Source organism: Carlito syrichta, unplaced genomic scaffold (genome assembly GCF_000164805.1).
Source record: "Carlito syrichta isolate Samal-C Ts95f unplaced genomic scaffold, Tarsius_syrichta-2.0.1 Scaffold305117, whole genome shotgun sequence".
Lineage (NCBI taxonomy): Eukaryota > Metazoa > Chordata > Mammalia > Primates > Tarsiidae > Carlito > Carlito syrichta.
Window position 1 is genome coordinate 894,565 of NW_007249213.1, and position 16,515 is coordinate 911,079.

The window sequence follows — 16,515 nt, forward strand, 5'->3', positions numbered from 1 at the left end:
CACTCACCTCAGCCTCCCAAAGGCGCAGGATTACAGGCTGAGCCACTGAGCCTGGCTCATGATAAGGAGATTAAACAACAGTTCACTTTCCTCACAGACCAGGGAAAGCAAAGGAGGTGCTGAGGATCCAGTGGGGCAGGCCACCTTCTTGTCAGAGCCTGGAAATAGTCATGAGGGAGTCCCCATGGAAGAGCCCATCAAGAGCAGGGCCACCCTGGGCTGAAGTTGAGCTGAAAGGACAGCCCCTCTGAGAAGGGCAAGCCCAGACTGGGGGTTTAAACACAACTATAAACAGAGAGTCCATAATTTTTGTATAGTAAATGACAGAAAATCACCAAATTGTGCTAGTGTCACTTAGGACCTAAGTGCCTTAATTTTTGGCCTTTTGTGTGATGTGATTTTATGTAATTGTCACGTTTAGAAGTTAATGTTATGTCTATTTTGCTGGTCAAGTCCCTGAAACGGTGGCTATTAATATCAGGACTTGGGACACCATCTGGTGGCCACTCATATGCATTACAGAGAAAAGTTCCCCTCAGCCCCTACCCTGCTCCAGCACCCCCATAAAATACTGTAATTATTGTAGTAGACACAAATACCCCCAGTCTCTCTGACCACAAAACAAAGACACCCAAAATCTTCTCTTAACCTTATTTCGCATTCCTATTACTATTTAATGTTTTTAAACAGTTAACCCACACTCTGCTGACCCAATTTCTTCACAAATCCTGCCTTTGTGGACCCTTCTGTGCACTTGGTCACACCCTGGGGAGCAGCGGGCTGTGGTGTCACTCTTCCTCCAAGTCAGGTTTCCTTCAAAATGCCCAGCCATCGGCTTCCAACCCTACCGCTCTCCTGAAATTGCCCTCCTGAAGTTCACCAGTGTCTTCCCAAGTCTCCAATCCAAATGGCTCAACCTTATCATATTCTCCTTGAACTTTTCTTCAGGAGTGTTTGATATTGTTGACAACTTTCTCCCTGAAGCTCACTTGCCTCCTTTAGTCTCCACGACAAGGAGCATTCTCTAATATCTACACCTGTGCATCTTGGGAAACTTTAACAGTCTCTTTTGGGGACTGTGGAATAGTTAGAGTTGGAAGCTGCTTCATATTAGCTGTGTAGACTCTATGGAATTGTCTTATTTGGTTCTCTAAGAGAGAACACTGGTGCCTCTTAGCAAATTCTGACCCAGAGGGAGTTATTTTCAGAGTTGGTCGTCCAGTGTTGAATACTCAAGATACTGACAGTTCCCAAGTGGAACACATGATCATCAGATAAAACTCCCCACCCCTACCCTGAAGACACTGTCAAATCCCCCTCCTCAGCCTCTCTTGCTAATAGACCCTGCCACTTAGCATGGGTTTGAGGGTAACGGATTGGTGCACGGGGGGCTGAGCTGGGAACAAGATAGAAAAGTCTGTGCAATGTGGAGGGGGCTGTGATCCTATAAAACTTTGTACAAACCAACTCATTTGAACCAGGCTTAGAAATTGTACTACTGAAATTGCTGCTTGTGTATCTTGTGAGGCTGGACTTGTCTCCCAGCATTCTGCAAGCCAGATGGGCCTTGGCTTTCATTACGTTACCTGGTGGCACCAGGAAGCCATGACCGCTAAGGGTGGGTGTGGGGTATCAGTCCCAGGACCACCATTCACTCCCTCCATATCCCCTGCACGGGGAAGCTGTAATGGGGATCCTTGGATCAACAGACACCTGGACTCTCCTGTTGATCTTAGATCACACCCTTCCTTGGTCACCTTTGCAGTTGGGAACAGCTTTCTGGGTTTGGCTTCTTAGACCAAGACTGGCACAAGGGCTAAACACAAAGCGTGCCTGGGTTGTTGCTGGGTCAGGTCCCAGCAAGTGGGAAATCAAGAGAAGCCCTCCCCGCATCCCTATGTGGGCAAGGTATAGGTCCTGGTGGAGCGGGATGGGCAGCAAGCAGTCATGGTGAAGGTCAAACTCCAGGCATCCAAGACCCCTCACCATACAGCATCATTTGCCCATCTAAGTTCCCGCCCTTTAAAAAAAGTTGCAAATATATGGCCATTCTGCACAGACCAGCTGGCCATGAAGACAAAAGATCATGAAAATCACTACTTCTGCCATCAAGCAAGCACTAGTAATAACAACACACTTATAGACATAACCATGCTGAAGAATTTGTGAGGTACTTGAGCCTGGTGGAGGCAGACAGCAACCACATTTGACTCAGTTTCCTCTTGCAAGGTGAACATCAAGATACCACAGAGCCAACAGCGCTAAGGTGATGTAGGGCCCAGCCTTAACTGTATCACCATCCCCATATGAGACTATGTCTGATAAGTTCTCCAGCTTTTGTGGTTAATATCAACATATGCACCATGGACAGTTTGACCCTGATCTGTATCATACCCTGATGCAAATAGCAGGCACGACATTCCCACAACTTAGATTCCCCTCATACTTTCCTCCCAGCCAGGGCTCTCCCAAGGGGCATTTTCCTGCTCCCCATTTCCAGGGCCCTGGATTCTAGAAGCTGGGGGGATTGGGGATTCGTGGCTGGGCGGGAAGACAAAGCACAGCCCTCAGGTGAATAGACAAAGACAGGAATAAGGGAAGCAGTAAACCCCTGGCAGCTGGGAGCAGAGGGATGGAGGGCGAGAAGGGATTGGGTAAGGAAGGCAGGAGGAAATACTGAGGGGAAGGCAAACTCCTGGCAGAGTGGATGCCAGTTATTGGAATGAAGAGGGCTGTGACAAGGAAAGACACATGCTGTTCCGAACCAGTACAGGGACCCCGTGGAAATGCCTGTGGGGTGAGGCCTCCACCTGTGCAGACACCAGGCCTGGGGAGATTAAGGGAGGTGAGACCTGTCACCCCAGCCCTTTCACCCGCTGAGAGTCACCCTAACAGGACCAAGCCAAGTTTTCAGGACTACTCTTACCAATATCCATCCCCACTTCCTCCTTCCTGATGGGACACTGTGCAATGTACCGAGCTGATAAGTCACATTTCACAACCTCTCTTGCAGAAGGTATTGGGTGGGCTCCTTCTTTGCAATCCCCCTCATTTCCTTCTTTCTGTTAACTGGAATATGGGCATGATGGCCAGAGCTCCAGCAGACATCTTAGACCATGAAGCAACCTTAAGGATGAAGCCTCCTGCTAAGGATGATATAGCAGAAGGAAGAGAGAAGTCTGGTTTAAGATGTTTGTAGGTCCACTGTGCCAACACTGAACTGCTATCTCCAAGAGGTGTGTGTGTAAGAAAAAAATAAACCCCTATGACCTTAAGGAAGTGTTAATTGGGGCTCTCTGTTACAGGCAACTGGCTTAGTCCTCACTGACCAAACACTGTGATTGCTAAAACACCTGCCTTCCACTTTCCCCCGTAAATCTCCACAACTTAGGTTCCCCTCATACTTTCCTCCCAGCCAGGGTTCTCACAAGTGGCATTTTCCTGCTCCCCATTTCCAGGGCCCTGGATTCTAGAAGCTCGGGAAATTGGGCACTTGTGGCCATGAAGGACGGGAAGACAAAGCACAGCCCTCAGGTGAATAGACAAAGGCAGGAATGGGTGTAATAAGGGAAGCAGTAAACCCCACACCTGCTAGAAAATGATGCTTGACATTCTGTCAAGGGGTTTAAACCTTTCATTCCATAATAAGAGGCAAGAAGTAACTCAAATGTCTAAGATCAGTAATGTCCCAAGAGAAATTTATTGCCACTGAAGAATATTCTTCAGTGTCATCTGCCACCAGCTGATATGCAAAACTGACCTAACCCAGGTTTGTCCCTCATTTGTCTGGAGGTCAAAGGGTAGGAAGGCATTAAGTATCTGAAAGGAAAGGAATAGGAGAACTTTCCCCAATGAGGAAAATGCCTACAGAAAGACAGCCAGAACAGCCCAGGGCCTCTCAGTTATGCACGGTCAACTGTCAGTGGCTCTTGGTAGAAATATAGCTTTGTGCAAACATGAAGAAAATATGGTATAGTTTTAGGAATCAAACAGACATGGGTTCAAGTGGCAGAGCACTTGTCAGCTATGTGACTGGATAAACTACTTAACCACTGAGTCTTCAATTTCAGCATCTGAAAAATGGAAATAACAGTAACTACCCAGAGAGATGTTCTGAGGCCTAGATGGAACCCACCTGTGGCAGTGTTCCATACACTATAAAACACAGGAAATGCCACCCAGCATCATGGCCGTCCTCACCATCAACAACAATAATTACAATCCTGCTTTTGACAGGAAGGTTCAGAGAGCTTCAGGAATTTATCCAAGGTCATTAGCGAGTAAGTCACACGGTATAAGTTTTTGTCTCTCATGCTTGACTTTACAGCTTGGGCAAGAAACATACAACTTAAATTTTCTCATGTATGAAATGAGAATAATATTAATTCTTTCTCTTCTCCTACAGGTGAGATGCAATCCTTGAGGGTTGTGTGCTTTGAGAATTGCAGACTGACTTGTACATAAGATGTCCACTGTCATCCCTCAGGTGACAGATAAATTCCTTGCAGGCAAGTATTGTGGTTGGCATAGTCGTGCAGGCATAGAGTAAATATTCAATACACGCATAGGCTGAGCCCAAGATGGCTGTGGTGGGCAGGACCCAGTGGCACTGACATGAGGTTTCCTGCCACCTCCAGAGTGGAGGCAGTAGGTGACCCTATTGGGGGTGGAGTCAGGAAGCAGGGGGAGGCCCCCAGCCTTCATAACATGCCCACTTCCTCTGCCACCCAGCCACATCAAAGCAGAATAAACTGTTTCATTCATCTCCATGGCAATGGGTTCCTAAAGCTCCATGGGTGGAGAGGGCTCAGTTTCTTAGGTCCCTTGTCATCTTCTACCCGCAACCTTGTCAGGACTCATCATCTAACACCACGTCAACCCCTTCTGCCCCCAACAACATGAAATCAATGTAGCCCAGCATTAATCTTCACAAACTGCTCTGAGAGAGAGGCATTGTTATACACCCATTTACAGATGAGCAAACTGGAGCTCATAAGTCAAATGTCTTGCCAAAAGTCCCACAGCTAGTGAGTAGCAGACCCGGGATTTGAAAGCACATGGTCTTGTCCCAAGTACTGGTAACCACGAAGCTATTGAGCCTCTCCTCCAAGAGTTCAAGTTCTCTGGCCTCCATTCTATCCCTCTCCCCACTTTCTTGGGGTGGGAGGGACTCAAGAATAAGGCAGAAAGATTACCACGTGCTTGTTAAAAGTCATACGAAAGCATTTTCTGATAAGCCCACTTAAGAGGCATGTAGAAGAAGGTAATTTTGTCTCCTTGTTATTTGGTATTGATTAGGGCTCAGGTTCTGTGAAATTAGAGGTTAACTTGTGGATGTGAGGTAAGTTGCAAATGATTCTTGTTTCAGTAGAAAAGATAACTCCAGAGGTTATGGTTTTATTCCTTTACATATTAGCTATTTTGTATCTAATTTTACAATCTTATTCTAGCTTCTATGAAAAAATTGTATCAGTTTCTCAGACCCTCCTTGAAACCTACCATCTTGCTGATACATCTCTGACACAGGCTCACTAAATATTTGCATAAGTACTGGGTTTCTTTTAGCCATCGGAACATGATTCTCTAACATGAGGAAAAGTTAATGGATTCCTATTTTGGTTCTGCTTTTCCTAGAAGAGGAGAAGTTCCTAGGGTGGGCAGCTTGGCCTGAGCCGCCCTCCCCAGGCATCTGCCTTTTCCCTGGACACCAGAATATTTAAGGCCTCATGGGGTCTCAGAGGGGATGTTGAAGAGAAGGCCCTCACTAGAGAGTGATGGTTCCAAGGGCCCTCCCTGCTCTGAGGCCAAAGGACTCCCATTCCAATTTTCACCTCCAGTTGCTGATTGGCCTGGTTTTGGTGCCCCAGGTTTAGAATCCCTTCATCCCCCGGTCTGGACCTTACCACAGCCCACCCCTTCACTCTACATCTGCTTGCTGGATGCCCAGAACAGAGGGCTCAGCTGTCCACAAAAATATTTCAAGGCATAGCATGCATTCACCTGAGAGACAGCTTGTTCTACTTGAAATTGGAAGGTGGGCTCCCCACAGGGGATCCCCTTCCTCAACCCAACATCTCCCTTACCCATTTCAAAATAAAAAAAGAATTATTTGGGTCTTAGGTATAAACTGAAGGCCCTGCCAAGGCATTTGCATTTTAAATTCGTTCTTTCAAAATTGTAGAAAGGAAGAAAAGCTTTGCCTCCTAGTAAAGGAACTCTAGTCACCAGCAAGAATTCCAGATCTATTTGTTTTGGGGGGGACGGGGAGGGAGGGAGAGAATGAAACAGTTTGGCCACCTTAAACTGGCTTGTTCATTTAGAGGGCCTTGGAAAGTTAGGCTGGCAGACTTTCTATTCATAATGTGCCTAAGCACCTTTCTGAGCCCAACACTTGTCAGGGCCTTCCTAATTTCTTAATCCTCCACCCAATTTTCTACTATGAAATGAGGACATGCTGCAGTTGACTTTGGGGTTGGCCAACCCTAGCTTGTAGCTGCTTTGGTCTTTGTAACAACAGATAGCTGAATGATTGGGGAGAGAGATCAGCTGATTGGTTGGGGGCAGAGATGAGTTGATTGGTTGGGGAAGAAAGTTATGAACTCTTCTAAAGAAATTTACAAAGTTCCAGACCTGGTCTTTCTAAGGCCCATGAGTTGTTGGGGAATAAGATTTGGTACTTCTATCCTGTGTGTATTTAATGGGTACGATAAGAATTAAATGTTGCCAGTACTAAACAGGGACTGGTGCAAGTATACATTTGAAAGAAAAAATCACAAATGAGATGACAACATACATAGTATTTTAGGGCCTGGTGTTTAAAAAAATCCCCCCCACCCCCCAGGCCTGCTCTTTTTGTTTTGTTTTGTTTTAATTGGGGTCTTACTCTATCACACAGGCAGGCTGGATCATGCAGTGGCACAATCACAGCACACTGCAACCTTGACCTCCTAGGCTCAGGCAATTCTGTTTCAGCCTTCTAAGTAGCTAGGACCACAGACAAACAACACACCCAGCTAATTTTTTGATTATTATTATTTTTTCTGTAGAGAAAAGGTGTCACTATATTGCTCAGACTGGTTTCGAACTCCTGGGCTCAAGCAATTTTCCCATCTTCACCTCCCAAATTGCTGGGATACTAGAGGTGAACCACCTTGCCTGGCTGGGCCTGCTTTTTTACTCAACAAGTTACTCAACATCTTTGGCTCTTAGTAACTTTATTTTTACAATATCATCTTAAATAATTGAATAGCATTCCACAAAGTGACTTTGCCAAAGCATACTCAACCATGTTCAATATTTAGATTTTTTTTTTTTTTTTTGAGTTGGAGTCTCACTCTGTCTCCCAGCCTGGAGTGCAAGGGCACACTCACGGCCACCCCAGAGTCAACCTGCTGGGCTCTGGTGATCCTTCCGCCTCAGACTTCCAAGTAGCTGGAACCACAGGCACGTGCTACCATGCCTGGCTAATTTTTTATTTATTGTAGAGACGAGGTCTCGCCAAGTTGCCCGGGCTGGTCTTGAACCTGTGGGTTCAGGCAATCACCTTGCCTCAGTCTCCCAATGTACTGGGATTACAGGCTGGGCCACCGAGCCCGGCCAATAGTTAGAGTATTTGGCATTGGTTGATTATTAGAAAGAATGCATTGATGACTTGTAGCTAAATCTTTGTATATCCACAGTTATTTATCAGGATAAATTTCAGGAATGGAATTGCTGAGTAAAAGGGCATTTTTGCTGATGCTTTAGGAAACACAACCTTCCTTTTTCTCACCAACACTGGCATTTTTGCTCTTTTTAAAATATTTGCCAATTTGATAAAGGTAAAAAAAAGAGTCTCCCTCTCTAATTTGGCATTGTCTTTATAACAAATGAGGGTAAATATCTGGGGTCAGGGGGTGGTATTGTTCATTCATTCATGGTCTTTGTTACACTTGAATCACATCTTTATGCATATTTCCATTGATGAATTTGCCTATTTTTTAATGGATTCGAAATAACTCTTTGTGGGCTTGATATATTCATTTTTTTGTTGTTGCAAATATTTTTCTGAGTTTGTCATGTACCTTTCACTTACAGTGGGTTTGGCATACAAGGTTTTACATTGGATGTTTTTGTATCTGTCAGTCTTTTTCTTTATAATTTTTTGCCTTTGGGGATGTGTTTGTCAACTCTTCTCCACTCCAGACTCATGCAACCTATTTTTCTTCTACCACCTTCATAGTCTTGTTTTTCACACTTAGACCTTTAATCTATCTGATAGTTATTTTTATGTCTGGGATACAACTCAATTTTTTTTTAGATAAAATTCTAACTCGAATTTTTATAGTTTGCCAATTATCCAAAGACCATTTGTTCAATACCTGATCTTTTCATCACTGGTTTCAGGATGTCACTTTTTTATAAAATAAATTTTATATATTTTGTTCCATTAATCTATCTATTCTTATACCAATAGTGTACTATTTTAATAACTATAGCACTATGGTACCTTCACAAAATAGAAATATCCCATTCTTACTCTCCTTTAAGAATACATAAATAAGTTGGACACAGTGGCTCATGCCTATAATCCCAGCACTTTGGGAGACTGAGGTGGGAGGATTGCTTGAGCCCAGGTGTTTGAGACTAGCCTAGGCAACATAGTAAGACCTTGTCTCTACAAAAAAATCAAAAAGTTAGCTGGGCATGGTGGCACGTGCCTGTAGTGCCAGCTACTTGGGAGACTGAGTTGGGAGGATCACCTAAGCCCGGGAGGTTGAGGCTGTGGTAAGCTATGAGCATGCCAAGGCACTCCAGTCTGGGTGACAGAGTAAGACCCTGCCAAAAAAAAAAAAAAAAAAATGTACCACTGTGGTTCTTCAAATAGACTTTATTTTGTTAAATTTTAAAACACCTCATTGGTATTTTGATTGCAGCTGCATTTATTTTCATAACACCTCATATTATTACAATATTGATTCAGTCTAACAGTATGTCTCTTCAATTATTTATTCTTCAGTAAAGTTTTTCTATAAGTTATTAAAATTTCTTTTCTTCATTTTTTATTTTTAGTTGTTATTGCAATTTTTTAAATAATACTTTCTTGTTGGTTGACACTGGTTTTGGAAAAGCTCTTAGTTACATTTTTCTAGTTCTGACAATTCTTCATTTAGGTGATTCACTCAGTCTTGACAAGTAAGCAATTGTTTGAGCTCTAAATAATTAAACTCTTCTCTCCTCCAGAAGAGAAAATATTCTTGATTTTTGTCTTTTTGCATAGGCAAAATACTTATAAGCAAAAAGAGGAAGATAATTGACTTTAAAGGAAATGCTTCTAGTATTTTACCTTGGACTGTTGCCATATTAAAAGCACTCCTATACTAATAGTTTCCATATATTGAGGAGTTTTGAATATCAGAAATGGGTGTTGTATTTTATCAAATGTCTTAGAGGCACATATTGAGAAGTTTATATGATTTTATTATTTGAGTGATAAATAATAAATACCAGCCGGGCTCGGTGGCTCAGCCTGTAATCCCACGCCTTTGGGAGGCTGAGGTGAGTGGATTGCCTAAGCCCGCGGGTTCGAGACCTGCCTGGGCAACTTGGTGAGACCTCATCTCTACAATAAATAAAAAAATCAGCTGGGCGTGGTAGTGCGCGCCTGTAGTTCCAGTTACTTGGAAGGCTGAGGCGGAAGGATCGCCGGATCCCAGCAGGTCGAGGCTCCGGTGGCCGGGAGCGGCCATTGCACTCCAGTCTGGGCGACGGAGCGAGACTCCAACTCAAAAAAAAAAAAATAATAATAATAATAAATACCTAATTAGGTTTTATCTTGCTCTGTCATAGTTTCCTTATACCTTATTTTCATGTCTATAACAGCATCTGCAATTTCTAAAACTCCTATGTTTCAATTTCTAAAACTCCTTTCTGAAAAGTAGGTGGCTATCAACCTTTCTATTCCTAGCACCGGCCACCTTCCCTGGCCAGAACTGAATCAACCCACACATGCAATTACCTATTTGTTCCTGCATCAAAAAGAACAAGCAAGAGCCTCTTGTCGGTATTCTGGGGGTTTCTATGTTTGACCTGGGCAGCCTTGGGGACCCCTTGGCTAACCAGATCAGAGGCAGAGGCCAAGTGGTAGAGTTGCCTTGCCCTGAACGTCTGCTTCAGCTTCCTCTAAGAAATCCTCCTCAAGTTACCTTCCCTATTTACTGCTGTCAGCTTGTGTGGATTTAGCCATCAAATGCTTCCCCATGCTGTGAAGACTCCCAGGTTTTGAACCAGGGCAGGGTCAGAGATGAACTAAAGGATGCAAGGTGAAGAGGGTCATATGCAAAAAAAGTTTCATAATGGTTGGAAGCATCCATGTGCGAACTGTCTCAGTGCTTACCTGGGGCCTTGAGTTCAGCATCAATGAAGGTGAGTAGTTCCTGGCAGATGCTGCAGTAAGGAACAGGCCAGGTCAGGAACCTGTGGTAGGTTCTGGCTGCCTTCAGAAGGAGATCTGAGTCTGGTGGGAAGTGTGGTGTCTAGGATGGAAGGGAGCAACACACAGAGAGGTCTGGATGAACATAAGCTCACTGATCTTCCAGAACAGCCTCTTCGCCCCTTCTGGAATGTTCCATAAGGTACACACATTTCCTGGCAGCACTGTGTGCCAGGACAAGGTCAGGAAGAACTGGAATGTACTTGCAGTGAATGATTTACAGATGGACAAGATGGCACCCAGGGGTGTCCCTACTGTAAGGGCCTTGTTCTACCCCAAATATCACAGCTTATCCAACACTTGAGTGATCCTCTCTGAAAAGTTGTCGCCTTAGGGGTAATTCTAAATGGTGTCATTGCTGCCACTCACTTTGGGGCATGGTCTTCAATGTCAAATCCTTTATTTATTCTTGCTAGAGGCAAGTGTTTATTTTTTTTGAGAGTAGATTGAATCAATGCACATATTTGGTGCTGCCAGTCCAGTAATTAGAGGGGATGATCACATGGGGTGAAACAGACCACTAGGATAAAAAATGAGGTGGACAGATAATGTCTCTTGTGGCTTGTGAACGGACAGTGACAGCATTTCCTTCATGGGAGCTCAGAGATGCCAGGCACAATGGCGGCCTATGGTTACTAGAGTCCTCTCAAGACAGCTTCTGTGAAGTCATCAGAGCGTGAATGTCATGCTTGGTCATTTCTCTCTGTATGTTTATCCCCAGAGATGTGAGGGCTATGTCCCCAATGGAGCTCACTCTTCCCTCTCCTCCCTCACCTCCCCGTCCTGGCCCACCCTGGACTTACACAGAGGACAGTAGAGTAGAACAGTAGGGCTAGAGGGGCAAGTAGGTCATAGGTGCCCTTCTCTTGGACCTGTGAAAAGGATGGGAGGAGGAGTGAGACTCATTTGCAGGGTGCAGGCCTCCTGGAGGCAGAATACAGTGGTGCTTTCTTGTTCTAGTCTTTGATTTCCTTCTCTCTTTTTAAGTGAAAAGCATTGTAACCACACGAAAAAAATTTGGACAACAGAGGTAAACAAAAACACTCACAATTTTCGCTTCCAAACTCAACCACAGTTAATGTTTCAATGTACTTCTCCTGACATCATTTTTTCCCTATGTATTTTCTTTCACAAAGCTATAATCATAGCAGACTGGAATGCATATTTTTACTCTTAATGTCTTGTGCATGTAGCATTATGAGTGAATTTCTTTTTTTCCCTCATGATTATAGATTTAGCTGTTGTTTGTGTTGTAAATATTTTTTCCAGTTGGTTTTTATCGATATTTTAATAGATATTTTTGATATACAGAAATTACAAGTGTTAATTTTTTCTTTATGGATTTTTGCTTTTGCATGACATGCAAGAATCACATATATATATATGATATATATAGTCTTCTTTGAGGCTTCATTGTCTGAAATTTAAATATTTAATTCAACTAGAATTTCATCAGCTGTGTGGTGCAAGTTGGGAATCTCACTCTGTATTTTTCCAAATGTTAAGTCAATTTTCCCTGAGCCATTTAGTACAGCTTAGTGATTTTGTTACATATTACATTTTGTTTATATCCTTGGAAAATGTCCATAATTTTTTGCTGTATAATATTCCCTTTGGTAGACCTCCATAATTTATTAGTTTCATTGTTGACATTCAGGATTATTTTCTTTGTATTTTACATACTTTTGCAGTGACCACCACTGCATAGGTTTCTTTTTCTATAATTTGAATTATTTATCTAGAATAGAGTTCAAGAAGTGGAACCAACAGATCAAAAATTATCAAAATACTTAGGACCTTTGAGACATATTGCCAAATTGCTTTCAAAAAATATTGTACCATTTATAATATCTTGTTTTTGTGAAAGTACCAATTTCAACACATGCTTCTTGCATTGGTTATTACCATTTTTTTCCTGCTAATTTGTTAAGCAAAGTCTGTCTCATTGTGGCTTTTATTTGCATTTATTTTATTATCACCGAGGCAACATTTTTTGTATTTATTACAAGTTCTGTTTATTCTGTGAACTATTTTTTTCATAGACATCATATGTATACATGTGCACAGCACATGACTTAGAATTCATTGGTCAAAACGCTCGAGGTTTCCCGGCCCATTCTGGAACTTGTGGCCGTTGGAGACACAGAAGGCTCCGCCGTGTTTTCTATGTTGGATAACTTCAGCAGGCTCAAATGAAGAATTCTCCCTTAATAGACGATGTGTCCGCCACACCTTGATGCTTGGACCTATCTACAAAACCTTTCGCAATGGCTACATGGCGGCTGAGCCTTTCTATTTGGAATTGTTTGTTAAGAACTGTTCCGCTCTTCTGAGCTGGTTTGCTTATGATGAGGGTATGAAAGCACCAGGTAAAATGGTGAAGTCAGAATTGTAAACTCGGGTGTCTTTTTATAGTGATAGCCAACTGAGAGAGAAAGTGACATGCTTTCCAACTCATGCATTTAAAATATTATGTCATATTTTAAATATTTAAAATATTTTTTAAAACTTTAAAGATAATATTATTTATTATTTTTATTTTGAGTCAGGATCTTACCCTGTCACCCAGACTGGAATGCAATGGCACCATCAAGGCACACTGCAGCCTCAACCTCCTGGGCTCAGGCAATCCTCCCACCTCAGCCTCCTGAGGAGCTGGGACTACAGGCATATGCCACCACACTTGGCTAATTTAAAAAAATTTTTTGTAGAGATGAGGGAGGTCTTGCTATGTTGCCCAGGCTAGTCTCAAATTCCTGGGCTCAAGCAAACCGCCTGCCTCAGCCTCCCCAAGTGCTAGGATTACAGGTTGGAGTCACTGCACCTTGGCCTAAAAGAGAATTTTTAGTAAAAGGCCTGAATTCTCTTTTGAGACTGATGGCTATTCTGGAACCCGAGCCCAGCTCAGCACTAAACGGACTCCTCTTCTTTGTCATAAAATATCATTTATTGAATGAGGAGGCCTCATTTTACCTTTCCAATCAGTTTCCTCTTTCATGTCTTTATTTTTATGGATCTTTTTGAGAAAAGGAATTTACTAAAAGGTCCTCTTCTTTCCAAGTCAATACCTGACTTACAAGCTTTATCTGCCCTAAGAAGAAACTTAAACTCAGGAGCCTAGTTTATGTATTACATTTTCTTCCTGAAAGGAAAGCACCTCTTCCTAGAAACCCTCACTGTACAAGCACCACTGAAACACAAAACTCAAGGCTTCCCAGGACCTTTGCCAAGTCCCTCTGGAGGTTCAGACACCCCAGGACCGATATTCCCTGGGACCTACTTCTTGACTCTACGAGGCCACCCCCAGCTCTGCCTTCGATTCCTGACTCGCCCTCACCTCGCAGGTTTTCTGTAGGATCTGCTCAAGGAGGATGAGGAAGTGGCCCGGGTCCCTGCTGACCAGCTCCTGCAGGCTCCAGCAGTTCAGACACAGCCCAGCTGGAAAGGGAGAGAGAGAGTCAAGGGAGTCAGTTCCAGTTTCTTCTGGCTACTCTCAAGCAGGAGCTGTAGAAAAGGGGGGATTACACTGGAGCATTCCTTTGTGGGACTGCACCACAATATTCCTTTCTAAAGTAAGAGTTTAGGAGAGAACTCTGGTCCAACACACAACTCTACTTCCCATCAAGACATAATGACAAGTTTCCGATTCCTGCACATACAAGATACATAGGGACTAGAGATGTGACTAGCCATGACTCTGTTCCCTACACCTCAGTTATCCCACTACCTCCCTACCTGACAGAGGGTCCTGGCGCCTGTGAGCTGCAGGGAAGTCAGAAAAGAGGCAGAGATTGTTGGCCTAATAAAGAAAGGAGCCCGGCAAGTTCCACTCCAAGATATGGGCTCCACCCCAAGACACAAGACTAAGTCTGTGACAGCCATGGGGCTTCCCAGGCTGTGGAGCCCAAGAAGGAGAAGCTGAGTGATTTCTATTTTAAAAACTACAGTGAACACTTTGTCACTCCGTAACTTCCCCACACTTTCTTATTTTGTCAGTCTTTTTCCCTGCAGTCTGCAAGGGTAAACCCCTAAAAATTAAAGGGGCAGTCTGGGGAGGGGAGGGGCTATGTGTGAGTAGGGAGTGAGAACAGCAGGGGTGGAAGTGGATTGACCTTGAACTTCACAGAGCTCAAGCTCCAGGCCCCCTCACAGGGGTGGCTTCCTTCCAAAGTCCTGGGGACCCCTAACAATGTGTTCATGTGGTCACAGGTTTTTGCAAAATTGGTGAAAGTCAGGTATTGGTGTATTCTTTTACTTGATAATGCTTACCCTCCCAACTCCATAAGCTTAGGCTCCATCAAAACCTGGGTAGGAGGCAGAAAGAAAAACTTCCATTTATTGTTCACATACTGTGTGTCACTATGGTGCTAGGTCTTTGCATACATTATCTCCATTGAGGCTTCCCCCTTCAGGAAGATGGTTCCTGTTTTATTAGTCCCATTTTATAGACAAGGCATGTGGGGTTCTGAAAGGATAAAGATGAACAAGATTGTATAGCCAATGGGAGATAGTTTTAATTCAGATCTGATTCCAAAAGGCCAGGGAAAGCCTCTTAGAGGAGATGATGTATGAACCAAGGCCTAGATAAGAAGGAGCCAGCTATGCGCAGTTCTTAGGGAAGGGCTTCAGGCAGCAAGAGCAAAAGTCCTGAGATGGAAAGGAACCAGGTATGTTCCAAGAGCAGTGGGTATCTATTCATGGAGCAGTTAGGGAGGTGAGATAAGGGGGTGAGAAATCTTCACAAGCATAAGAAATTATTACAACTAGGCACCAGCCTTTAGAGACACAACTGCCTAGGCCTACAGACACCTCATTTCTCAGTCCTGGGGAAGAGGGAACACAGAGGCCTCCTGCTCCCTGAAGCTCTGCATCAGGGAAGAGAAGGATGGGGTTGTGGAAGGGACTAGAAACAAGTAAACAGGAGAATTCTGGGGAGAGCCACCTGTGAATTCCCAGGTGCTCTTCCAGAATCAGTGACTGTGGTATTTCTAAGCAGGTTCAATACCTTCTTCAAGAAGCGAGATGCAGCCCTGAGTAGGATAAGAAAGATATCCTGGGATAAAGGAAAATGCGCCACATACCAAGGATATAAGTCAGGTGCTGTGTTGGGTACCTACTGAGGTGAGGTCTGGGGACTTGTTCAAGTCCCACAGACAGGGTTTGAACTAGAATCTGCCAGACTGGTCCAGTGCCCACTGTGGCCCCTGAAGCTTCCTTGGGCTCTCAAAACATCTCCTTGGCTCCCCTGGACCTACCTGACCAGGAAGTGGAGCGGCGGCTGAGGCTGAGTCCGTGCAGGCAGCGCTCCAGAGCATGCTGGATGCGGTCCTCTGTGCATGTCGTGGCCCCTGGCTGCATCCTGAGTCATTGCCTGAATGGGGGACAGACACCCGTTAGCCTGTAGTGCTGCTTTTCCGAGAGCTCTAGGCTCGAGGAATACCTCTTCTTTCTCCATTTTCTTTCCTTTCTCTAGGATTTGCGATGTTACCAGTTATCCAAAGAACTTGCTTGGCCCCCCTTCCTCCTCCTACTGAGGAGCGGCCAGGGGTGCTTAGCTCAGCTGGAAGGCCAGTGAGGAGGGGTCTTAAGGAGGGGTTTTAGCACAAGATGAAGAACCGGGAGCTCCAGCAGGGCCAGTCCACCTTCTCAGTTATGTGAGAGGGCTCCCGGCTCCCCTGGGAAGCTGAGACTGCAGCTTATACAGTGATTACCCTTGACTCCAGCATTCAACAGACGTGGACTCAACTCTGAACTTTGATATGTGCAAGCCATGTGACCTTGGGCAATTATTTTACTTTTCCAAATCTTAGTTTACTTATCTGTAAAATAGGGATGGCAATGGTGCTAATCTTACAGGGTTGGGAAGATGAAATGCCAGAGCGGGTGCCCTGTGTAAGCTACCAGTGCATGATGGCTACCATGCCACAGTCTTTGCATGGTTGCTCCTGCTCTCAGGAATACTCACTGCATTCACCCCTTCTGGGCAGACCTCGTCACTGGCCAGTCAGGCCAGGTCATAGGGGATGCCAAGGAAGTGGCAGTCC

The 16,515-nt window shown here is 44.3% G+C and overlaps 1 protein-coding gene across 3 annotated transcripts in view; it reads right to left on the reverse strand.

The window, feature by feature from the left end:
* Window positions 1-16,515, reverse strand: part of PIK3R5 (phosphoinositide-3-kinase regulatory subunit 5) — a 75,965-nt gene that overhangs the window by 13,465 nt on the left and 45,985 nt on the right. For 2 of the 3 annotated variants that reach the window (XM_008061150.2, XM_008061151.1), the window contains exons 2-5: window positions 15,727-15,842; window positions 13,809-13,909; window positions 11,275-11,343; window positions 10,376-10,514 (exon numbers count right to left, since the gene is read on the reverse strand). In XM_008061150.2, coding sequence (XP_008059341.1) covers window positions 10,376-10,514; window positions 11,275-11,343; window positions 13,809-13,909; window positions 15,727-15,829 — 412 coding nt within the window. In that variant the 5' untranslated portion in view covers window positions 15,830-15,842. The remainder of the gene's footprint in view (window positions 1-10,375; window positions 10,515-11,274; window positions 11,344-13,808; window positions 13,910-15,726; window positions 15,843-16,515) is intronic. The other variant, XM_008061152.1, reaches the window with a different exon arrangement.